Raw genomic sequence first — 17,875 nt, 5'->3', positions numbered from 1 at the left:
GATTTATGATATTTGCGCGTTGGCCACGGGGAATATCGCATTCGATGGAACGATGAACTGTACGAGTTATACGACGACATTGACATAGTTCAGCGAATTAAAAGACAGCGGCTACCCTGGCTAGGTCATGTCGTTCGAATGGACGAAAATACTCCACCTCTGAAAGTTTTCGGCACAGTACCCGCCAGGGGAAACAGAGGAGGAGAAAGACATCCACTCCGTTGGAAAGACCAGGTGGAGAAGGACCTGGTTTCGCTTGGAATATCCGATTGGAACCACGTAGCAAAAAGGAGAAACTGGCGCGCTGTTGTTAACTCGGCTATAACCGCTACACCAGTAAACAAGAAGAAGTTCCCTTCAAGGGTTATACACTGATTATCGTGACCCTTCAACTTTTCGACACTATTTTTCTAGTACGATTTCTACTTTCCATCAAATTAGGCATCAGTTTCGGCGATCACCTCTTCATTTGACGAAAATTTTTTCCCAGCGAGCATGAGAACAGCAAATAGTCGCTGGGGGCCAAATATGGAGGTGGATGCGGAAGCAATTCGAAGCCCGATTCATGGTTTTTTGCCATCGATTGGTTATAGCCATTTAACTGTTGTTCGCCTTTTCCAAAAAAAAGTGATGGTTTTGAGCATAAAAAGAGTTCAGGTCATCTTCAAAAATCAACTGAGAGAACAGACAACTTATTCGAAAATTAAGTTTAAGCGACTGCTTTAAAAGTGCATTTTCTATAATAGCGGAAATACAAAATGTTCCCATAGCTGATTTAAGTGTCCAAACCATACGTCGGCGGCTTAGAGATGTGGGTTTATATGGAAGCCGCCATGCCAAAAAGCCATTATACACAAAAAATTAAGGCTGCACGACAAGGGGTTCACAATTGGGATCAAAATGATTGGCAACAGATTATGTGGTCTGACGAAAGCAAATTAAATTTGCTAAGCTCACAAAAGTTCAGGTAGTGAGAAATTCCAAGATAAATGTGTAGTAAGGAAAATTAAGTTTCCTCAAGACAAACGATTTGGGAATACACAAAAATATGCTGCAGTGGTTACCTCCAATTGAAGAGCATTATTCTTATACGGATTACCTAATCTTCCAGGATGACTCAGCACTATGCCATCGTGCAAAATGGCTAAGTTTAGATTGGATATAAATCTTGTATAAAACATCTATACAATACTGGCGTATATGATCCTCGAATTTTTATTTTTAGTTGGCCAATACATTTAACGATCTAAGAATTCAACGATTGGATTGACCTGACTGGATTAAACTCGCCCTATTTAAACCCTATTGAGCACTAATGACACATAGTGTGAAGTTGCTAAACAGAAATTTGATTGACTTTAATGAAATGATTTATTTAAACAGATTTTACAAAGATTTTCAAAAATTTTCGAAGGAAAATATTCAAAACTACGCCATCACGACGTTGCAGCCCCTCGAAAAAGGTGTCTTCTAGTTGACAGTAGAAGTAGTGAAAACTATTTTTGGCAGACATTTTTACAAAAAAATGCAAATTTTGATGATGATTTCTCGATTTTTTTCAAATAGTTGTAATTAAAAATCCTTGGTCCTAGTAAAGTATATCTTGAAGACTTGTGTAAAATTTCATAAGACCGGTTGAGTTGTTCGCGAGAAATGTAGACAACTGACCCTGGAAACACAGTTTCCAGAAAAATGCGTTTAAGATTAAGATTAAGGTGTATGGCCACTGTAGAATTTTTAAAAATAGTTTTTGTTTTTTTCGCTTGTACTATGCCTCATAGTAATAAAAATAAGCTTCAAGTTGATTTTTAATGGGGATAATATTTTCAAACGGCTTTAAGCGTATATGTATACATAGTAAGCCCACCTTTTCCTCCTTCTCTTCCACCTCTAAAACTTAAAACGCGTTTTCCTCGAAACAACTTTTTTCTAATTGGCAAGATAAATATGTATGTTAAAATTTTGAGATTATTGGATTTTGCATAGAAGTCCGTAGAGAAATTTCCATTGATGGAAAAAAATTTTTGGCTAATTCCTTGCGAAATTATTGGCTAAAAATTTAATTTTCTGTTCAAATGCCTATAATTTAGGAATCAATAATGCAAATCAACTTTTTTATTTTGTTCTAGGACGACAATTGTAAATGCTAAGTGTCTAGCCGCGACGCGTTTAAAAACTCATCAAAGAGACATTGCGCGATTTGTTTATTATTATTAACAAAATTTAACGAAAAAATAATTTTTCATCAGCTTTACGTTCAAACTTGATAAGTGTTTCATAAGTTCTGTGAATAAGTGATTAGATCACGAAAAATAGTAGCAAAATGAATATACATATGTATGTATGTATTTTTTTCGAAATGTCTGGTATCAGCCCTTCTAAAGATCTCAAGTTACAATCGGTTTTTTATTCTCAGCTAAGTTCACTTTCTTTCAAGTAAACTTATAAAATAATTTAAAAAATGAGGTGGACCTCCATATACATACAATTGTGTTTATTTATGCTCCTAGTATTGATATATATTTTATTTGTATGTATGGAATACGAAATTGTTTCACTCTGGTCTCATTTCATTCGCACTTTCAATGATTCATATAAGTTTTCATTCGAAATATGGTCAAACTGACTAAATGGAAGTCATATGGAATATGTACATATGTGTGTACACACATACGAGCACATTTAATTGGCATCACAATTTAAATTAAACAGAACTGTATTGTATGACTTACGTCTTGTTTTCGGAATGAACAATGCTTGTCGAGACATTGATAACCCAGCCTTGGCAATGCGAACACCACAACATCATCCCTCTTTTAGCACTGATCAACAGACACATATGATTACAATACATGTAGAGTAGAAAGAAGGGTATGCGCACAAACCAGCTCTGATCTGTAGTTGATTATTCTAGAATGCTATAGTTTTTTCTCATATTCTAATTAATTAACGCTATTTATTATAATTAATTTGTGTTTCTCTTATTTTATTTATTTGCAGGTCTTTTATTCGCAACGACGATACGTACAACAACGAGGCTGATAGTGAGAACAGTACCGAAGCATACATTGATGAAATGGAACTCTCACATAGTCTCACACTCAATGAGGAAGCGTTAAAACAGTTGCCAGAACAGAAACGCCCTGTCTTCATTTTCGAATGGCTGCGCTACTTGGAGAAAGTGCTGCCGGTTGCACAGAAATCGGACATAAAATCATGTCAAAAGAAGTTGGTTCAACAATTGACCGAACACATTCAGGGCTCACCAGGTCCACCGACCCGAAAATTGATAGCCAGCTGCTTGGCGACACTCTTCTCGGTGGGCGATACCTTCATGCTGTTCGATACGGTGAATGCTTGCAATGACATATTAAAGAACAAGGACGACTCACCAAGCTATCTACCCACTAAACTGTGAGTTCTTATAAAATGTGATTATTTGAATGAAATTGGAGTTGATTGGAAAGTTTTAAGTATAGATCTGATTTTATGGGAATTTTATCGTAGAAAAATCGAATCTTCTTAAATAAATATGTCTTTTATAGTTGACTTTCGCCCACTTGATCATTCATCTTTTTTTACTTATCGTTTCTATTTGTTTTGAAAAATCTATCCTACTTCTTCCTTAGTGCCGCTATTTGCGTATTGGGTTCCATGTATGAGAAGCTCGGTCGTATGATGGGTCGTTCTTACGAGGAGACGGTTCAAATACTAATACGCACTCTACGCAATGCAGAATCGCAAGCGCGTGCAGAAATTATGATTACATTGGAAAAGGTAGGCAACACTTTGTACTACGCATATTCAATAATGACATTATTACTTTTAAATTGCCAATAATGTATTATCCCCTTGTACTAAATCAAATTATATAGGTTTGCGCTGGTATGGGAACGGCCATTTCGAACGTCCACAAAGATATTTATAAAGCGACTAAGCATTGCTTAACAGATCGCGTGATGGCCGTTCGTGTCGCGGCTGCTAAATGTGTGCTAGAGATGATCAATCACGCACCATTCCTCTACCAGACCGAACTCGAAAGTTTAGCTACGCTATGTTTTCGCGCTTTTGATGGCAGCAATTATGAAGTACGTTGCGCGGTCGCTAAATTATTGGGAACGCTGCTGGCTTTTACGCAACAACCACCAGAAGGTGCAAACAAAAAACCAGGCCAACCGATATCAACAAAGAATCAGGCACGGAATGTCTCACTTGATGAAGCATTGGGTATATTAATGTCGGGTTTTCTGCGTGGAGGTGTTTCCTTCCTAAAGGGCACAGGAGAAATTATTAAAGGAAGTTCGAGCGTTAATCGAGAAGTGCGTGTTGGCGTCACACATTCTTACGTTGTTTTTGTGCAATTCATGGGCAGTGTCTGGTTGGAACGAAACCTAAGCACATTTCTAATGCATGCACTGGATTTGGTGGCAAATCCCAAAGCCGCTTCCTCACACGTCGATGCTGTGTATTCGCGTAAATGTATTAACTTCATACTTCGTTCGATTATCGGTAAAATGCTAGGCGAAAAAGCCCAGACATCTGCCTGCAAGGAACTTATTCACATTATAGCCAAACAAATGAACTCGATCGATTTCAATCCGGAAAATGCAAAGGATTCCAATCAAGAGACCCTTTTTAGCCAACATTTACTAGTGTGTGCGCTACAAGAGTTGGGATCGCTTGTACTCGGCTTAGGCACTACAGCACAGAGTCTCTTACATGATCATGCATTAAATTCTATTGATGCAACTTGCGCAGTGCTCGTACACCCATGTGCCGCGGCTCGTCTGGCTGCAGCATGGTGTTTACGCTGTTTCTGTGTGGCGGTGCCGAGCCAAATAACGCCGCTCATCGATCGTTTTGTCGACGCCATCGAACAGATGCGCTCCTCACCTGAGGCAATTGCCGGTTATAGTGCAGCTTTAGCTGCAACTTTAGGCAGCGTACGCTACTCACCCCTTGGCATTCCACACACCAAAGGAAAAGTGGTATTCAACACAGCTGAAGAGCTATTACGCTCGGCATCGCAAAATAGTCGCATGTCACTGAATCGTACGCAAGCGGGCTGGCTGTTGATTGGTGCTATAATGACGCTTGGTTCGCCAGTAGTGAAAGGTTTGCTTCCGCGCATGTTGTTATTGTGGCGCAACTCATTCCCGCGTTCAAACAAGGAGCTCGAGTCGGAAAAAGCACGTGGAGATGCTTTTACCTGGCAGGTTACTTTGGAGGGACGCGCTGGTGCGCTCTCTGTTATGCACAGCTTCTTGCTGAACTGTCCAGATTTAGTTACAGAAGATATAACAAGGCGTCTATTAACGCCCATCGAAAGTGCTCTCGCAATGCTAGTTAAGTGAGTAAATATTAACAAGCATACAATTAATTATATACTATTGTTGGTAACTAATTAAAATTATATATACTTTTTTTTTAATTCTGCACACGTAGTCTCTCGTCTGTTTTGAAAAGTTATGGTACACAATTGAAAGCGTCCGCAGCTATGGTGCGTCTGCGCTTATATGAGACGCTCTCTCTTCTGCCACCAAATGCTTTGGAATCGTCATACACACATCTGTTGCGCATGCTTGTGGCCGAGTTCACACTCTCCGAAAATCCAGCCAATACAACGAACTCTTTACTACGGGCTCTCTGTCATGGTGATGACTCCATAATCTTGGGCACCTGGCTACAAGAAACAGATCATCGAACTATTGAGGATCAGGTGATTAATTTAATATTGTTTGCAAATATATATCATTTAAAATGGTTGGGCTCGAAAGTTATTTCCGCTATTATTTTCCCATTAATTGTTGTGATTATAAATTTTTATTCGAAAATGAAGATTTACACAAAAATTATAAAAATTTACATGGAAATCATAAAGTTAGTTTTAATTGTACCCTGAACAGGGTATATTAAGTTTGTAACGCACAGATCGAAACGTGTTGCTGAGTCCATTTACGCGAACCAGTCCCCAGTTTTTTTTACAACCTCTGAAGAAATCATCCAGATCAGGATAATATAAAAATAAAGTTCTTGTAAAGAAAACTAAACCGATGAAGGAATTTATAGCGTCAGTGCAGCCGAAGTTAACGTTTTTCTTGTTTTGATTAATTCCACTTCTATAATGTTCAGTATTTTCTACGTGCAAGAGAAAAGTAAACAAAATTATAAAAAAATTTTAGGCCGAAAAGGAATCAAATGCAGTATTTAATTAAATATTTTTTGCAAAAAAATTTGGAAGACTTACGACTTACACAGGACTTAACAGGAATTGTTGTAAATATTAAGTAGTATACAAAAACCAAATGAAAAGTTTCCTAAGCACAGTTTAAAAAGCAATAAAAAATAACCTGTACTTACTTCTACGTACATGTGTATATGAATAAGCATATATACTATGTGTATTTGTTTGTGATATCGTAAATTCATCTCTCACCTACACATACACATGCATATGCACATATACATATAAGTAAACAGACAATTTACTAAAACAAAATCAAAAACAACGCTTCAAATAAGCAAAACACCTTGAAATTACGTGTTAAATAACCACAATTTTCTAACAACCGATAACTACTTCCACCTCCTTTACACTGCTGTCACCAACGCATAAACAACCGACCAACCAATTTAACAATCCTATCGTCGTCACCAATACCAATATCAATTATAATGCAACTGCTACCAACAACTGCCTCTGTACGCCATCATTTATGTGTTAATCTTACAAAATAGATGGAACCTAATCGTAAATCCGACGGCGAGCATGTAAGTGTCGTTATTTTTGTTGTTGTTAAACGTTCATGTCGCTATATGCAACTATAAAAGTTAAGTTCCTTTGCGTAGAATGAATTTGAATATCTTTTCTTACTGTTTGGAACCTTCTTAATTTTGTCTTATCTTCACATATATGTACATATGTATATTCATATTTTCGATAAGTTTAGTAATACTTTTATGTTGTTTTGTGATACATCTTTTAATTAACACAAAATCCTTTTAAGTTTGTCCATATGAACAAATATTTACATATGTACATATATTATTATTTACCAATCCCGCTTTATTTGTCAGCATAGTTTGTTTCAGCAATGTATAAACATTTTTAAGTTCTTTCTAGTCAAGTGTTTTTCACTGGAGCGTCTTGTTTGGCCATTTGCCAGAGAGATTTTTTCTTGCTTTAAGAGTATTTTTTTTTATCAATTGGCGTCTAAAAGCAACAAAAAAAATTCTTGACCTTCACGTTTGATCGTTTTTGTTGAATTATAGTCATATTTAAATATAATCAACCCATTTACAAAAATTTTTTAGGTTTCTTTTGAACAAAACTTTTTTGTAAAAATCTCCTTTATGTTATACCGTTATAACAAGTTGTGTTATTTTGTCCCTACAGCTACAACCTAACAGCGCTGCCGGTTCAGGTGCTTTAGAACATGATCCCTGCTGCTTATATCGTCCACCAATTAGTGGTTTGGTAGGCACAGCTGCAATTGCCGCTGTTGCTAATATACAAGGAAACAAAGTCGATCAGTGTCCTGGACCTCTGCCATTGGGCGTCGCTGTTATCGATATGTCCGTTACGTTGTTCGGTTTAATTTTCCCAAAGGTGGCTAATAAGCATCGTTTGCAAATGCTTGAGCATTTTGCCGAATGTATACGTCAAGCGAAGAGTAGTCGTCAAGAAGCGGTACAGATGAATATTTTCACCGCATTGTTAAGCGGTTTGAAGGGCCTCACAGACAGCAAAAGCGGTATTGGTCAGGAAGATGTGAAGAAGAGTTCTACTAACCTGGTTATTGCTGCTTTGGTTAGCTCGAATTCGACATTGCGTTGTGCGGCTAGCGAGGCTATCGGTCGTATGGCACAAGTAGTTGGTGACTCCCGCTTTACCGCCGAATTGGCACAAAACTCTTTTGATAAATTGAAATCGGCACGTGATGTTGTCACCCGAACTGGTCACTCGCTCGCTTTGGGTTGCTTACATCGCTACGTTGGCGGCATGGGCTCGTCACATCATCTGAACACAAGTGTTTCCATATTGCTAGCATTAGCACAGGATACTTCATCGCCGGTGGTTCAAGTTTGGTCGCTTTATGCACTGGCGCTAATAGCCGACTCAGGTGGACCAATGTTTCGTGGTTATGTAGAGGCGACACTATCTTTGTGCTTGAAATTATTACTCACCGTGCCGCAGTCAAATATGGATGTCCATCAATGTGTAGGACGTGTTTTGAATGCTCTCATAACAACGGTTGGTCCGGAGCTGCAGGTGAGTGCCGAAATAAATCATGCATATTTCTTTAGAGTGATCTTGAGTTTGTATTACTATTTTTTTCTTAATAGAGTAATAACAGCACCATAGGAGCAATGCGTTCTTCCTTCCTTTGCGCCGCTGCCATTATGCAGGCACACACGGACCCATTGGTACAAGCCGAGGCAACCGGTTGCTTGCAACAGTTACACCTTTTCGGGCCAAAATATGTTAATTTGAGTTCTTTAGTACCGACACTGGTGAAGACTCTGTCGAGCAACTATTTAATGTTGCGCAAAGCTGCTGTGTCTTGTTTACGACAACTTTCGCAACGCGAGGCCAAGGAAGTGTGCGAACTTGCGCTAAACATGACACCGGAGCAATGCCCAGAGATTATCATCACTGAATATGGACTGCCTGGTGTACTTTTTGCAATGCTGGACACCGAAACTGATGCCGAGATGTTGAAAAATATACATGACACATTAACGTCCATGCTACAAATGTTGGCTTCCGATAATTTAAGTTCATGGTTGAGCTTGTGTAAGAACGTGTTAACCGTAGCCGTTGAAGGAACCTCGTTGCAGGACGAAGCGAGCGGTGTGAAGAGTGAGGCAATCAATAGCAAATCTAGCGGCAGTAGTGATAATGCTAATAAAAGTGAAAGGGATGACGATGACGAGGAAGAAGATTATGATGATGTGACTGAGTATCACGCTGAGGAAAATACCTCTACTCATCCTGCCGTACAACCGCGTTGGCCAACACGCGTTTTCGCGGCGCAATGCGTACGCAAAATTATAGCCACCTGTGAGGCAGCCAATCCCATACACCTTGACCTAATACAAGCCAAGGAGATGCAAATGATAAAATCACGTGGCGATTATTTGATACTGCATTTGTCTGAGTTGATACGTATGTCATTCATGGCGGCTACTTCAGACTCTGATCAATTGCGTTTGGAAGGTTTACGAACTTTACAGGAGATAATAGATCGTTTTGCGAATGTACCAGAACCAGAGTTTCCTGGTCATTTACTATTAGAACAATTCCAGGCACAAGTGAGTACTAATTTAAAATCCGATAATTACTGCTACCTATTCTAAAAACATTAATTTACGTTATTTCAGGTTGGTGCTGCTCTCCGTCCTGCATTTTCACCAGACACCCCTTCACATGTTACAGCAGCCGCTTGTGAGGTTTGTTCTGCTTGGATTGGTTCCGGTGTTGCACGCGACCTCAACGATTTGCGACGTGTACATCACTTACTCGTTTCCTCTCTAGATAAATTACATACGAAAACAAACAGTACTCAGTTATACAATGAATCAATGGCAACACTGGAGAAATTAAGTATTTTAAAGGCTTGGGCTGAAGTATACATCGTTGCTATGATCGGCAATGGTTCTGCGCCAGCTTCTTTGCTACAAAAAAAACTCACCTCATCGAATACGATAACACCGCTTACAAGTGGTATAGATCTAGATGGTACTGAGGCGGCAGGTGGTGATTTTGGTGATTTTGAAAGTCGTGGCGAAAGCCTGCTTAATTTAGTTAAACCTGAATTGGGCAACTTATCCACACATTGGCTAGCGGCTATGAAAGATCACGCCCTCTTATTGTTACCTGCAGAATTTCAAAGTCAATTGCCTCACGATGGGGGCGCATTCTACACCACTGATACGATCAACTCGTCCAAGCCACATTATTTGTCCTCCTGGCCGCCCATATTGTATGCGGCTTCATTGTGGCTGAAGGACGAAGGTTTCGCTACATATGTAAATACAAATGCCACTGGTGTTGATGGCGCCGCTTATGAGACCAATAACAACATTTCACACGGTTCACTCTCGGCCGATCGTTTTCATATGATTTTCGGTATTTGCATGGAAGCTTTATGCAGCACCCGTACCTCGGAAAAGCCGAAGAATGTCATCAGTTGTTTGCAATCACTTTACACGATTTTCGATTCTGATTGGGCACGCAAACAATTGATTAAGAACAAAACATTGACGATTGAACTCTGTAATGTTTTGCATCGGCAAATATTAACGCGCGATGAACTGCTGGTCCAGCTACTCTGCATGGAAATACTAAAACAAACGATACATGCGGCCAGGGATGATCTTCAGTTGAAACGTGATCAGAACCTTACTCAAAATAAAAACAATGAAAACACGGATAATGCGCAACTGCAGACAGAAATTGAAAATTTGGGCGAAGGTGGAGAATCCGGAGAAATCACGCCGGGTACATCGCACGTCTATGCTGTGCTGGAAGTTTGTTTATGTGTGTTTGTACGTCAAATACCCTCAATGAATCCCAGTGTCGCCAGCAAACTTAGCACAATTCAATTCAAACAAGAGTTAGCCGCCAAAAGTAATACATCACAATCATTCTTCTCAGTATTGGCAGAAGATAATGGTATGCTTGTGGCTAGTGGCCTGCAATGTGTCGAGGATCTAACCGCGCTGTGCTCACCCAAAGGTGCACTCACAATTTTGCCAACCATTGTCTTTATGACCACATCGATAATGCGAGAAATTGCCAATAAATCAGCCATCGATACAACGATACTAGCGAATACGGGATCTGTACAAGCGGCGTTGCACACTCTCAAATCGGTATGCACCGATCGTTGGGCAAATCATGAGTTGATTTCTGCGGAATGGATGACAATATTACAAAGCGCATTAGCTACTGTTATAGATATGACGAAAACTGCTGGTGATGAGGAAGAACGTAAGGTGGATGAGGTCACCATGTTATTGGCCATTGCTGTCTTTATATTGCACACACCCGCTTCGGTGGTGTCCACACCATCACTGCAATATCCATGTATTAATCACTTCCGACAATGCATGCAGTCTGAGCATTTATCTGTCAAGTTAAAGTGCTTACAAACAACACGTTCAATTTTCGCAAAAGCTGATCTTAAAATATCTACACCCTACATCCATGCACTGGCTCCACGCATAATTGAGGGCTTATACGCGGATGCGGCGAAGACGCCTCGCACCGACATGGACCTGCAGATAACGCTCGAAAGTATATTGACCGTGGAAACGTTGATTGAATTGGCGGAACCGCAGAATCGTAAGTGACTTGGCATGCATTTTATGACATTTTTTCTTTGATTTGTACTTGTAATTGTTTTAGTTTGCCTCAATTACTGAAAATTCGAATGAGACTTCTCATGATTGAGCAAATAGTTTGTTATTTTAGTTTCTTGTTAGTTCAAAGCCACCGAGTTTGTTGTTTTTTTTAATTCTTTTTGACCCTTCCACTTTCCAAAAAAATTTAAATAATTTTTCCGAAACATTCGTAATTAGTCACTATCACCCTCAATATGTCTTATGAAAATATCATTGTATTAAATAAAAAATGTCTTTCTTTTTCTATTTATCCCTTCGAAAACGCAAAACAAAATTTCTCAACCATTTCCCATTGAAATTGAAAAAAAAATATATATATAAACAAACATCCCGTTATTCCGTTGTAACTTTTGTTTAAAAATCTATAGGAAACTTGATGCAAGGTAATTACCATACATTAATCAAAAGCTCAATAAAACAATGCACACACACACCTCAAATCGCTTTGTATGTTTACTTATAAGGCTTAAGGTCCGCATATTCGTACAAATACAATAAAATCATGTCTACTTGTTTTCGCCATTTTACACTATCGATATTTAGTTGACAACCGCTCCATCAAAACTAAATTGGATACGCGCTAAAAACACCCATGTACTCTTCTATCTATATCTCTATCTCGATTTCCTTCAGCACTGACACTCAACTTAGTATTTCTTTAATATTTATTATTATTAGTTTTTTTATGTTTTCTGCATACACTTATTTCACAGTTTGCATGTAAATAGATTGTAAAAACCAAAGTGAATTCAACAAAGTGAAATAATTATATGACATTGAATTTTTCTTTACGCTTATTTTATATGTATATTGTCATTGATTTAACAATTACGTTTATCCAAAATTTAAACAGTAAGCAAAACGAAAAACACTATTTTTTTTTATAAATAAAAGAAAATGCCGAATACTTGCTGCTTAGCAAAACAACTCATAGAAGCAAACTACAAATGTTTTTAATCTATTAGAATCTCGCACATATTGAAAACAATATATTTCAAATCTTGAGTAATACTTATGCCCTCTATTCCTCGATTCATTTCCTGTTCATTTTATGTTTCCGAAATCAATAAAAAATGTAATATTTACATATACGCATGTGTAATTGTTGATAAAAGGAGTGGTTTTCTAAAACGTGTATATATGTCTATATCAATTAGTTTGCCAATCAAACTGTATTTTTTTAATGATCTATATACATAGTTCTTGTTCAAGTTGAAGACACTCCCGCATGATCTTTAAACTTATTTAACGTTGATCAACAACCAACTTTTATTTTTTTTTAATATTATTTATTTTCCTTTTAATAAAAATAAAACCAACTATTAGTAAATAATCTCTCTTGATCACAGCACTTTTCCTCTACGCATCATTCTATTTTACACAATTATGGTACATAAATGCTACAATACAATCAGAATGTGATTTATTTTAACTGCTTTTAATTTATATATTAATGCATCTTACAGGCATACAAATGTTAACACTACTGGTTCCTGTACTCATAAACTACTTGGCAGAGCCGGCAAAACTGCGAACATTGCCGAAATATCAACGGCACTTGCACGAGCAAGCGTTGCAATGGCTGATGAAGATCGGTCCCAAATACCCGCAGGAGTTCAAAACTTTAATGGGTCAAACATTGGAACTACGCCAGAAACTTGAAGCTGCAATTCGCAGTCAGCAGCAGTCTATTAACATTGCCAACAAAGCAAACGAATTGCAGATGCGCGGCGGTCTTGCCAAGCCGCAAAAGCCAACTATTAAATTGAAAACTGATTTCAGCAATTTCCAGTAAAAAAGTAAATCAATATATATACTCTTGGGAAAGTTGTTCTGCTATTACAGTTACAGCCTTGAAATCAACTAACCTTTACATCTTTACTGTATGTGCATATTTTTTCATACATACATACATACATATATTGGAAAATATAATTTATTTAAACAGACTCATGGATATGGGATTGGCTAAAGAATGTCGAAATTTAATTGCATAGGCATTTGTATTAGCACAATAAATTAGCACATAATAAATTTAAAAGAGCTAAAAGAGCCCATTACATATATGTTTGTTCGGTGGAAATCGAGCGAAAATCTTGTATTAATTTGTCTTAGTAATTTATTAAATATTAGTCAGTTAAAATATTTAAATTTTACAAATGTATATTCGATTAAATGTTACGAGTTTTAAAATACAAACTAACACCTGAACGTCTACTTCACTAAACAACTCGTCACAAGTTTTTTTGTACGAATATACATTTACTCAGACATACGTACATACATATACTGCAGTATACAATATAAAATAGGTACTATCCTACTTTATTAATTTATGTTTATTTTTATTTTTTTTTTTGTTTGTCTTCTTGGTGAAGCGTCATAATAATATTACTATTAAACAAAAGAAGTGTAAAAGTATTGTATAAAAGTGAAAAAATGGAAAGGAAAGAACTTAATTGATATTAAGCAACCCACATCGTTAAGAGTTGTAAATTCAAAATGAATGGTATGTGTATATTTAACAATTATTAACATATAACAAAGTTAAATAAAGTATAAACTATATATAACTAATTGTTCGATTACTTTTAATGTAGGAATTTTAGTATTTTACAAATAGATATGTACTTGTACATGTCCGTTCTGATTTATCAGTGGTTGATTGTTTCTATATTTTTAAGAACTTGTATATGATCGTAATTTGAAGATGACCCAAATAAGTTTAAAACCGTTTATTATTTATTACTTATTGTGCTATTTTTTGGAACACCTTCGATGCTAAAATTAGATGAGCCAATAAAAATTACCATCGGTTGTTAAGAAAGTTTGTAGTATGAGAGGCCTTGTTAGCCATACAAATAGCTTAGTCTTTAATTAAGAACAAAAAATAATTTCGATACTATCAGAAATAACACACACAGTCATCTTCTCAATTTTTATATTTGTTGTATGCAAAACACAACTTCTTGAATCTTTAGCAGAATTTTAAATATAAAGCAATTCGTAAACTTAAACATCTCAATCCAAGCGCCAATTTTAATGACTTTTATAAAATATTACATTATTTTTATATGAGAACTTATACAGACGCAAAATATTATATTAATCTGTGAATATATCTTAAATTTCATCAAAACATAGTTTCTTCAGTCAAATATTCTGTTCAAAACCCGAAAATGCGCCTTGTCCTTAGTGATTTATGTATTGCTATAGCTCCAGCTCAGTTTTGATATTAGGCTCAACGAAATCTGATTTATCACGTTTTGCATCAATTAGAATTCGTTTCCCCGCCGGCTCTGAAGACGGTCTTTCTGAAAATTTGCCATTTCGTGTCATAATGCACGAGTTTAAACCTTGGTTAGATGCCGCTGCAGCACAAGTTTGATGCTCTTGTTTAATATCATAAAGAGCTGGTTGTATATTTGCTGCTTTAGAAGCAAACGCATTACCACTCTCTGAAAATTCAACGTCTAACAACATAGTTTTCTCGGCCACAGCCATTACTGCTGTAAATATTTAATTCGACATTAATAATTAATCATTAATAGTTTTGGTTCTATTTTTACCTGTTGTGGTTTCAGATGGTGTTGTTTGTAACTTTCTTTTTCGACCAACCGGTTTCGACGTTCGTCGTGGTTTTTTCTCACTTTTCGAAACCTCATCCAGTGAAGTACGTTTGTACAATACCTCCGAAAAGTGTTCCGGATTACCCAAAAATTCAGATGAACACTCGTTTTTCACGCAAGTTAAATCCAACGCCGGCTGACTTGCTAAAGTTGCAATTGTACTTGTGGCGGTATCATCTCTGAAATCTGCAGGCGTTATTTCTGTTAATGTTACAGGCGGTGTGCTGATACTCATTAGTTCGGTAAATCGAGTTGGTTGTAAACGACTTAATAGGGCTGTTTGATAGAGTAATGCACGCATGCGTTTACGAAATTTCTGTATCGCTATATTTTTCTCATTTTCACTTGGTTTGCGGTCATAGCTGTTATCTACAGATTTACATCCCTCTAATTGCACCTGAGCCGATTGCACGCATAGTGCTCGGAAGGCCATTGCTGTCGACCAACTTGGTGGAAATGTATAGTTGAAGGGCTCACATACAGATTCGTTTGCAATTTGGTTTTTCGGATATAGATAAAATGCGCAACGGCGTTCAATATGCGGTAATAGCGAACTGTTCGCAATATATGGCTGTGGAGAGTCCGTCTTAAAATCGAGTGATGTTGCCACAAAACGTAATAATTCATTTGGTTGTTTAATACATACATCAGCACCTAAACTAAAATTATAAGAATATTTAAAGAAATGATAGAGCATTTGTTCAACAGCACGCAAACGTTCCACATATGATATTTTCCGTACTTTTTTCCCAATTTTTCTCAACGATTGCACTTCGCATTTTGGAGGGTCTTTAGTTTTGAGCACTTCTTCAAACTTATCAACCTTTTCTTTAAGTTTCTTAATTTTCTGATTTGTTGGTACAAGCACAGTGTCGGGATTTTCTCGCAATTCTGCGACTTTTTCGACCCAATTTTGGGTTGTAATAACGCTATTCTTCATTGTACATGTCTTTTTTCTGGGTATGTCTTCAAGTGTAGCCTCTGGATTTTTGGCAAAAAACTTCTTTATAGTAAGGAAACGTGTTCGACAGCTAATACGATTGTGGTTGCCAAGAGCTCCAGCACAACGAAGCCAAGCAGATGTACCATACTCAGCTATAAACTCCATAAGTTTCTTATCATCCTCTACAGACCAGGGTGTTAGCTTATGACGAGTTTGTAATGTATTTCTGTAACGCATACGAAGCTGTGTTATAGAGCGATTTGGAAAAAGTGTACGTGGAAATAATGCAAATTTTTCTCCATATTCTTCAACCGCTGCCAACAATATGAGGTCTTCTTCAGGGGAAAATGGTTCTGAAAGCATGCAAAGATTATTGTAAAATTGTGAAAACATAATATATTACGAATTTTACCATGACTAATCTTTGGATCCAAATAATATATATAACGTTGATGTAATGATTTTTTCGGTTTGTGGGGAAAATAAGACGCCACTACATTCCAATCGATTACTCCGTTTATGGACTTTTTCTCTATTAATTTTAGTAACTTAATATCATCACGTTTATCCCAACGACCCCAACGTTGAGTGTCCATAAAACAAACGGCCGTTTGATATTGTATAAAGCATTGATAATCAGAACGTTTCGAAACTGATTTGGCGATTTTGTCCCAATTTTGATAATTATGAATTTGCGCTACATGTAAGAGTCGTTTATTTTCTTCTTCAGACCAAGCGCTACGTTTAAGCGATGGATGCAAGTATACTTGCCACATTGTCTTACAACTGCTCGGTGAATGTCGATAGTTTAAGTTATGTGCAGACACTTGTACCCAATCAACCTGGAATTTTTCATCTACTTGTGTTAAAAGATTTGCCAACTTCTCTGTGTGAACTCTTATATCTAATGTGAGTTTTTTCGATTTATTACTTTTGTCTCGAATTTGGTGATCTGCTAAGTAGTCCACTACCTGTAAATAGATAAAATCTTTTCAAAATGTATTTAACAAAATACATATATAGAAAACAATGAAGTACAAAATAGATATGAGTTAAATCCGATAGCCGGTATTTTTATTCAAAATAAAAACTCTTTGCTCTAAGTTCACGCTTGTATGCTTAGAACTCAAAAAAGTATTTTATTTTTCAATCGTGTAGGGACTATTTATTTTACATTCTTACCTGTTCTTTCACTGCTTGGACCACAGCTTTTTTGTCCAATAATGACCAAACATGACGGCTACATAACTCAAAGTCCATTGGGAACATTTCGTTTTCCACATTCTTACGATATTCGTAATCTTGATTGTTTGGACAGTTCCGACATTTAAGGTCTTTAAAAAACATATTTCCTTTAAAAAAGAAAGTGCCTCCTTTAAGGTAGGCACCGCGCATTCCAAATCCCCGTTCTTTTTTGCACAAATTCATTTTCAGTCGTTGCTCGTTTGAAAGGTATCGCTGTTGAACAACTTGTAATAAGACCTGCAAACGTTTTCGCACTTCTTGCAGACGTTGCTGCATCTCCTGGTTCAATATTAATGCATTTTCACAATTAACTTGGCTGCGAACACCCAGTAAGTTTGTTATCTCACCCATGTATCTGGCACTGAATGCCGCATAGTCGGCGCTGGATTCCTCCTCCATTTCGGAATCCGACCAATCTATATACAAATAATATGAAATTGTCATGAGAATTTGTCGATTTTTGCAACATTATTACTTTAAATTTACCTTCAACGCTACCATCTTCAGAGGCAGAGTTTTCAACATTAATTGATATCATAACTATTTTATTGCAATGCTTTTAATCATAAACGTTTTTAAACTATAGGGAAAAGTTTATAGTTTTGTTTATTCACCTAAGTAATAACTGATAAGTTTTGTTATCGAAAGC

General features: G+C 37.0%; 2 protein-coding genes across 9 annotated transcripts in view; one reads left to right on the top strand and one right to left on the bottom strand.

Annotated features, from left to right (window-relative positions):
* The window catches only part of LOC126751234 (HEAT repeat-containing protein 5B), a 26,275-nt gene extending 12,289 nt beyond the window's left edge, over window positions 1-13,986 (top strand). For 2 of the 6 annotated variants that reach the window (XM_050461317.1, XM_050461313.1), the window contains exons 2-11: window positions 3,001-3,414; window positions 3,630-3,777; window positions 3,876-5,350; window positions 5,446-5,719; window positions 6,739-6,771; window positions 7,397-8,272; window positions 8,347-9,315; window positions 9,385-11,350; window positions 11,778-11,792; window positions 12,876-13,986. In XM_050461317.1, coding sequence (XP_050317274.1) covers window positions 3,077-3,414; window positions 3,630-3,777; window positions 3,876-5,350; window positions 5,446-5,719; window positions 6,739-6,771; window positions 7,397-8,272; window positions 8,347-9,315; window positions 9,385-11,350; window positions 11,778-11,792; window positions 12,876-13,204 — 6,423 coding nt within the window. In that variant the 5' untranslated portion in view covers window positions 3,001-3,076 and the 3' untranslated portion in view covers window positions 13,205-13,986. Of the gene's footprint in view, window positions 1-2,852; window positions 2,872-3,000; window positions 3,415-3,629; window positions 3,778-3,875; window positions 5,351-5,445; window positions 5,720-6,738; window positions 6,772-7,396; window positions 8,273-8,346; window positions 9,316-9,384; window positions 11,351-11,777; window positions 11,793-12,875 lie in introns of those variants that run through there. The other 4 variants (XM_050461318.1, XM_050461315.1, XM_050461314.1 and 1 more) reach the window with 4 other exon arrangements.
* LOC126751235 (uncharacterized) lies at window positions 13,314-17,875 on the bottom strand. Of its 3 annotated transcripts, XM_050461321.1 has the most exons (6): window positions 17,713-17,729; window positions 17,574-17,642; window positions 17,164-17,505; window positions 16,394-16,952; window positions 14,979-16,334; window positions 13,314-14,918 (listed from the first exon to the last, which is right to left on the bottom strand). In XM_050461321.1, the coding sequence occupies exons 1-6, from the start codon at window positions 17,725-17,727 to the stop codon at window positions 14,620-14,622; spliced, it is 2,640 nt and encodes an 879-aa protein (XP_050317278.1). In that variant the 5' UTR covers window positions 17,728-17,729; the 3' UTR covers window positions 13,314-14,619. The 3 variants fall into 3 exon arrangements, with proteins under 3 accessions (XP_050317278.1, XP_050317277.1, XP_050317276.1); XM_050461320.1 differs by having other exon boundaries at window positions 13,314-14,915; window positions 17,164-17,642; window positions 17,713-17,875; XM_050461319.1 differs by having other exon boundaries at window positions 17,164-17,642; window positions 17,713-17,874.

Source organism: Bactrocera neohumeralis, chromosome 2 (assembly GCF_024586455.1).
Source record: "Bactrocera neohumeralis isolate Rockhampton chromosome 2, APGP_CSIRO_Bneo_wtdbg2-racon-allhic-juicebox.fasta_v2, whole genome shotgun sequence".
Classification (NCBI taxonomy): Eukaryota; Metazoa; Arthropoda; class Insecta; order Diptera; family Tephritidae; genus Bactrocera; species Bactrocera neohumeralis.
This window is presented reverse-complemented; position numbering and strand designations above follow the sequence as displayed.

What these genes read in the sequence shown, in the direction of transcription:
- LOC126751235 (XM_050461319.1), bottom strand. Translation starts at nt 17,764, where the DNA reads ATGATATCAATTAATGTTGAAAACTCTGCCTCTGAAGATGGTAGCGTT. An exon ending in TGAAGATGGTAGCGTTGAAG is followed by an intron (nt 17,643 to 17,712) that starts GTAAATTTAAAG and finishes ATTTGTATATAG; the next exon opens with ATTGGTCGGATTCCGAAATG. An exon ending in GGATCCAAAGATTAGTCATG is followed by an intron (nt 16,335 to 16,393) that starts GTAAAATTCGTA and finishes GCATGCTTTCAG; the next exon opens with AACCATTTTCCCCTGAAGAA.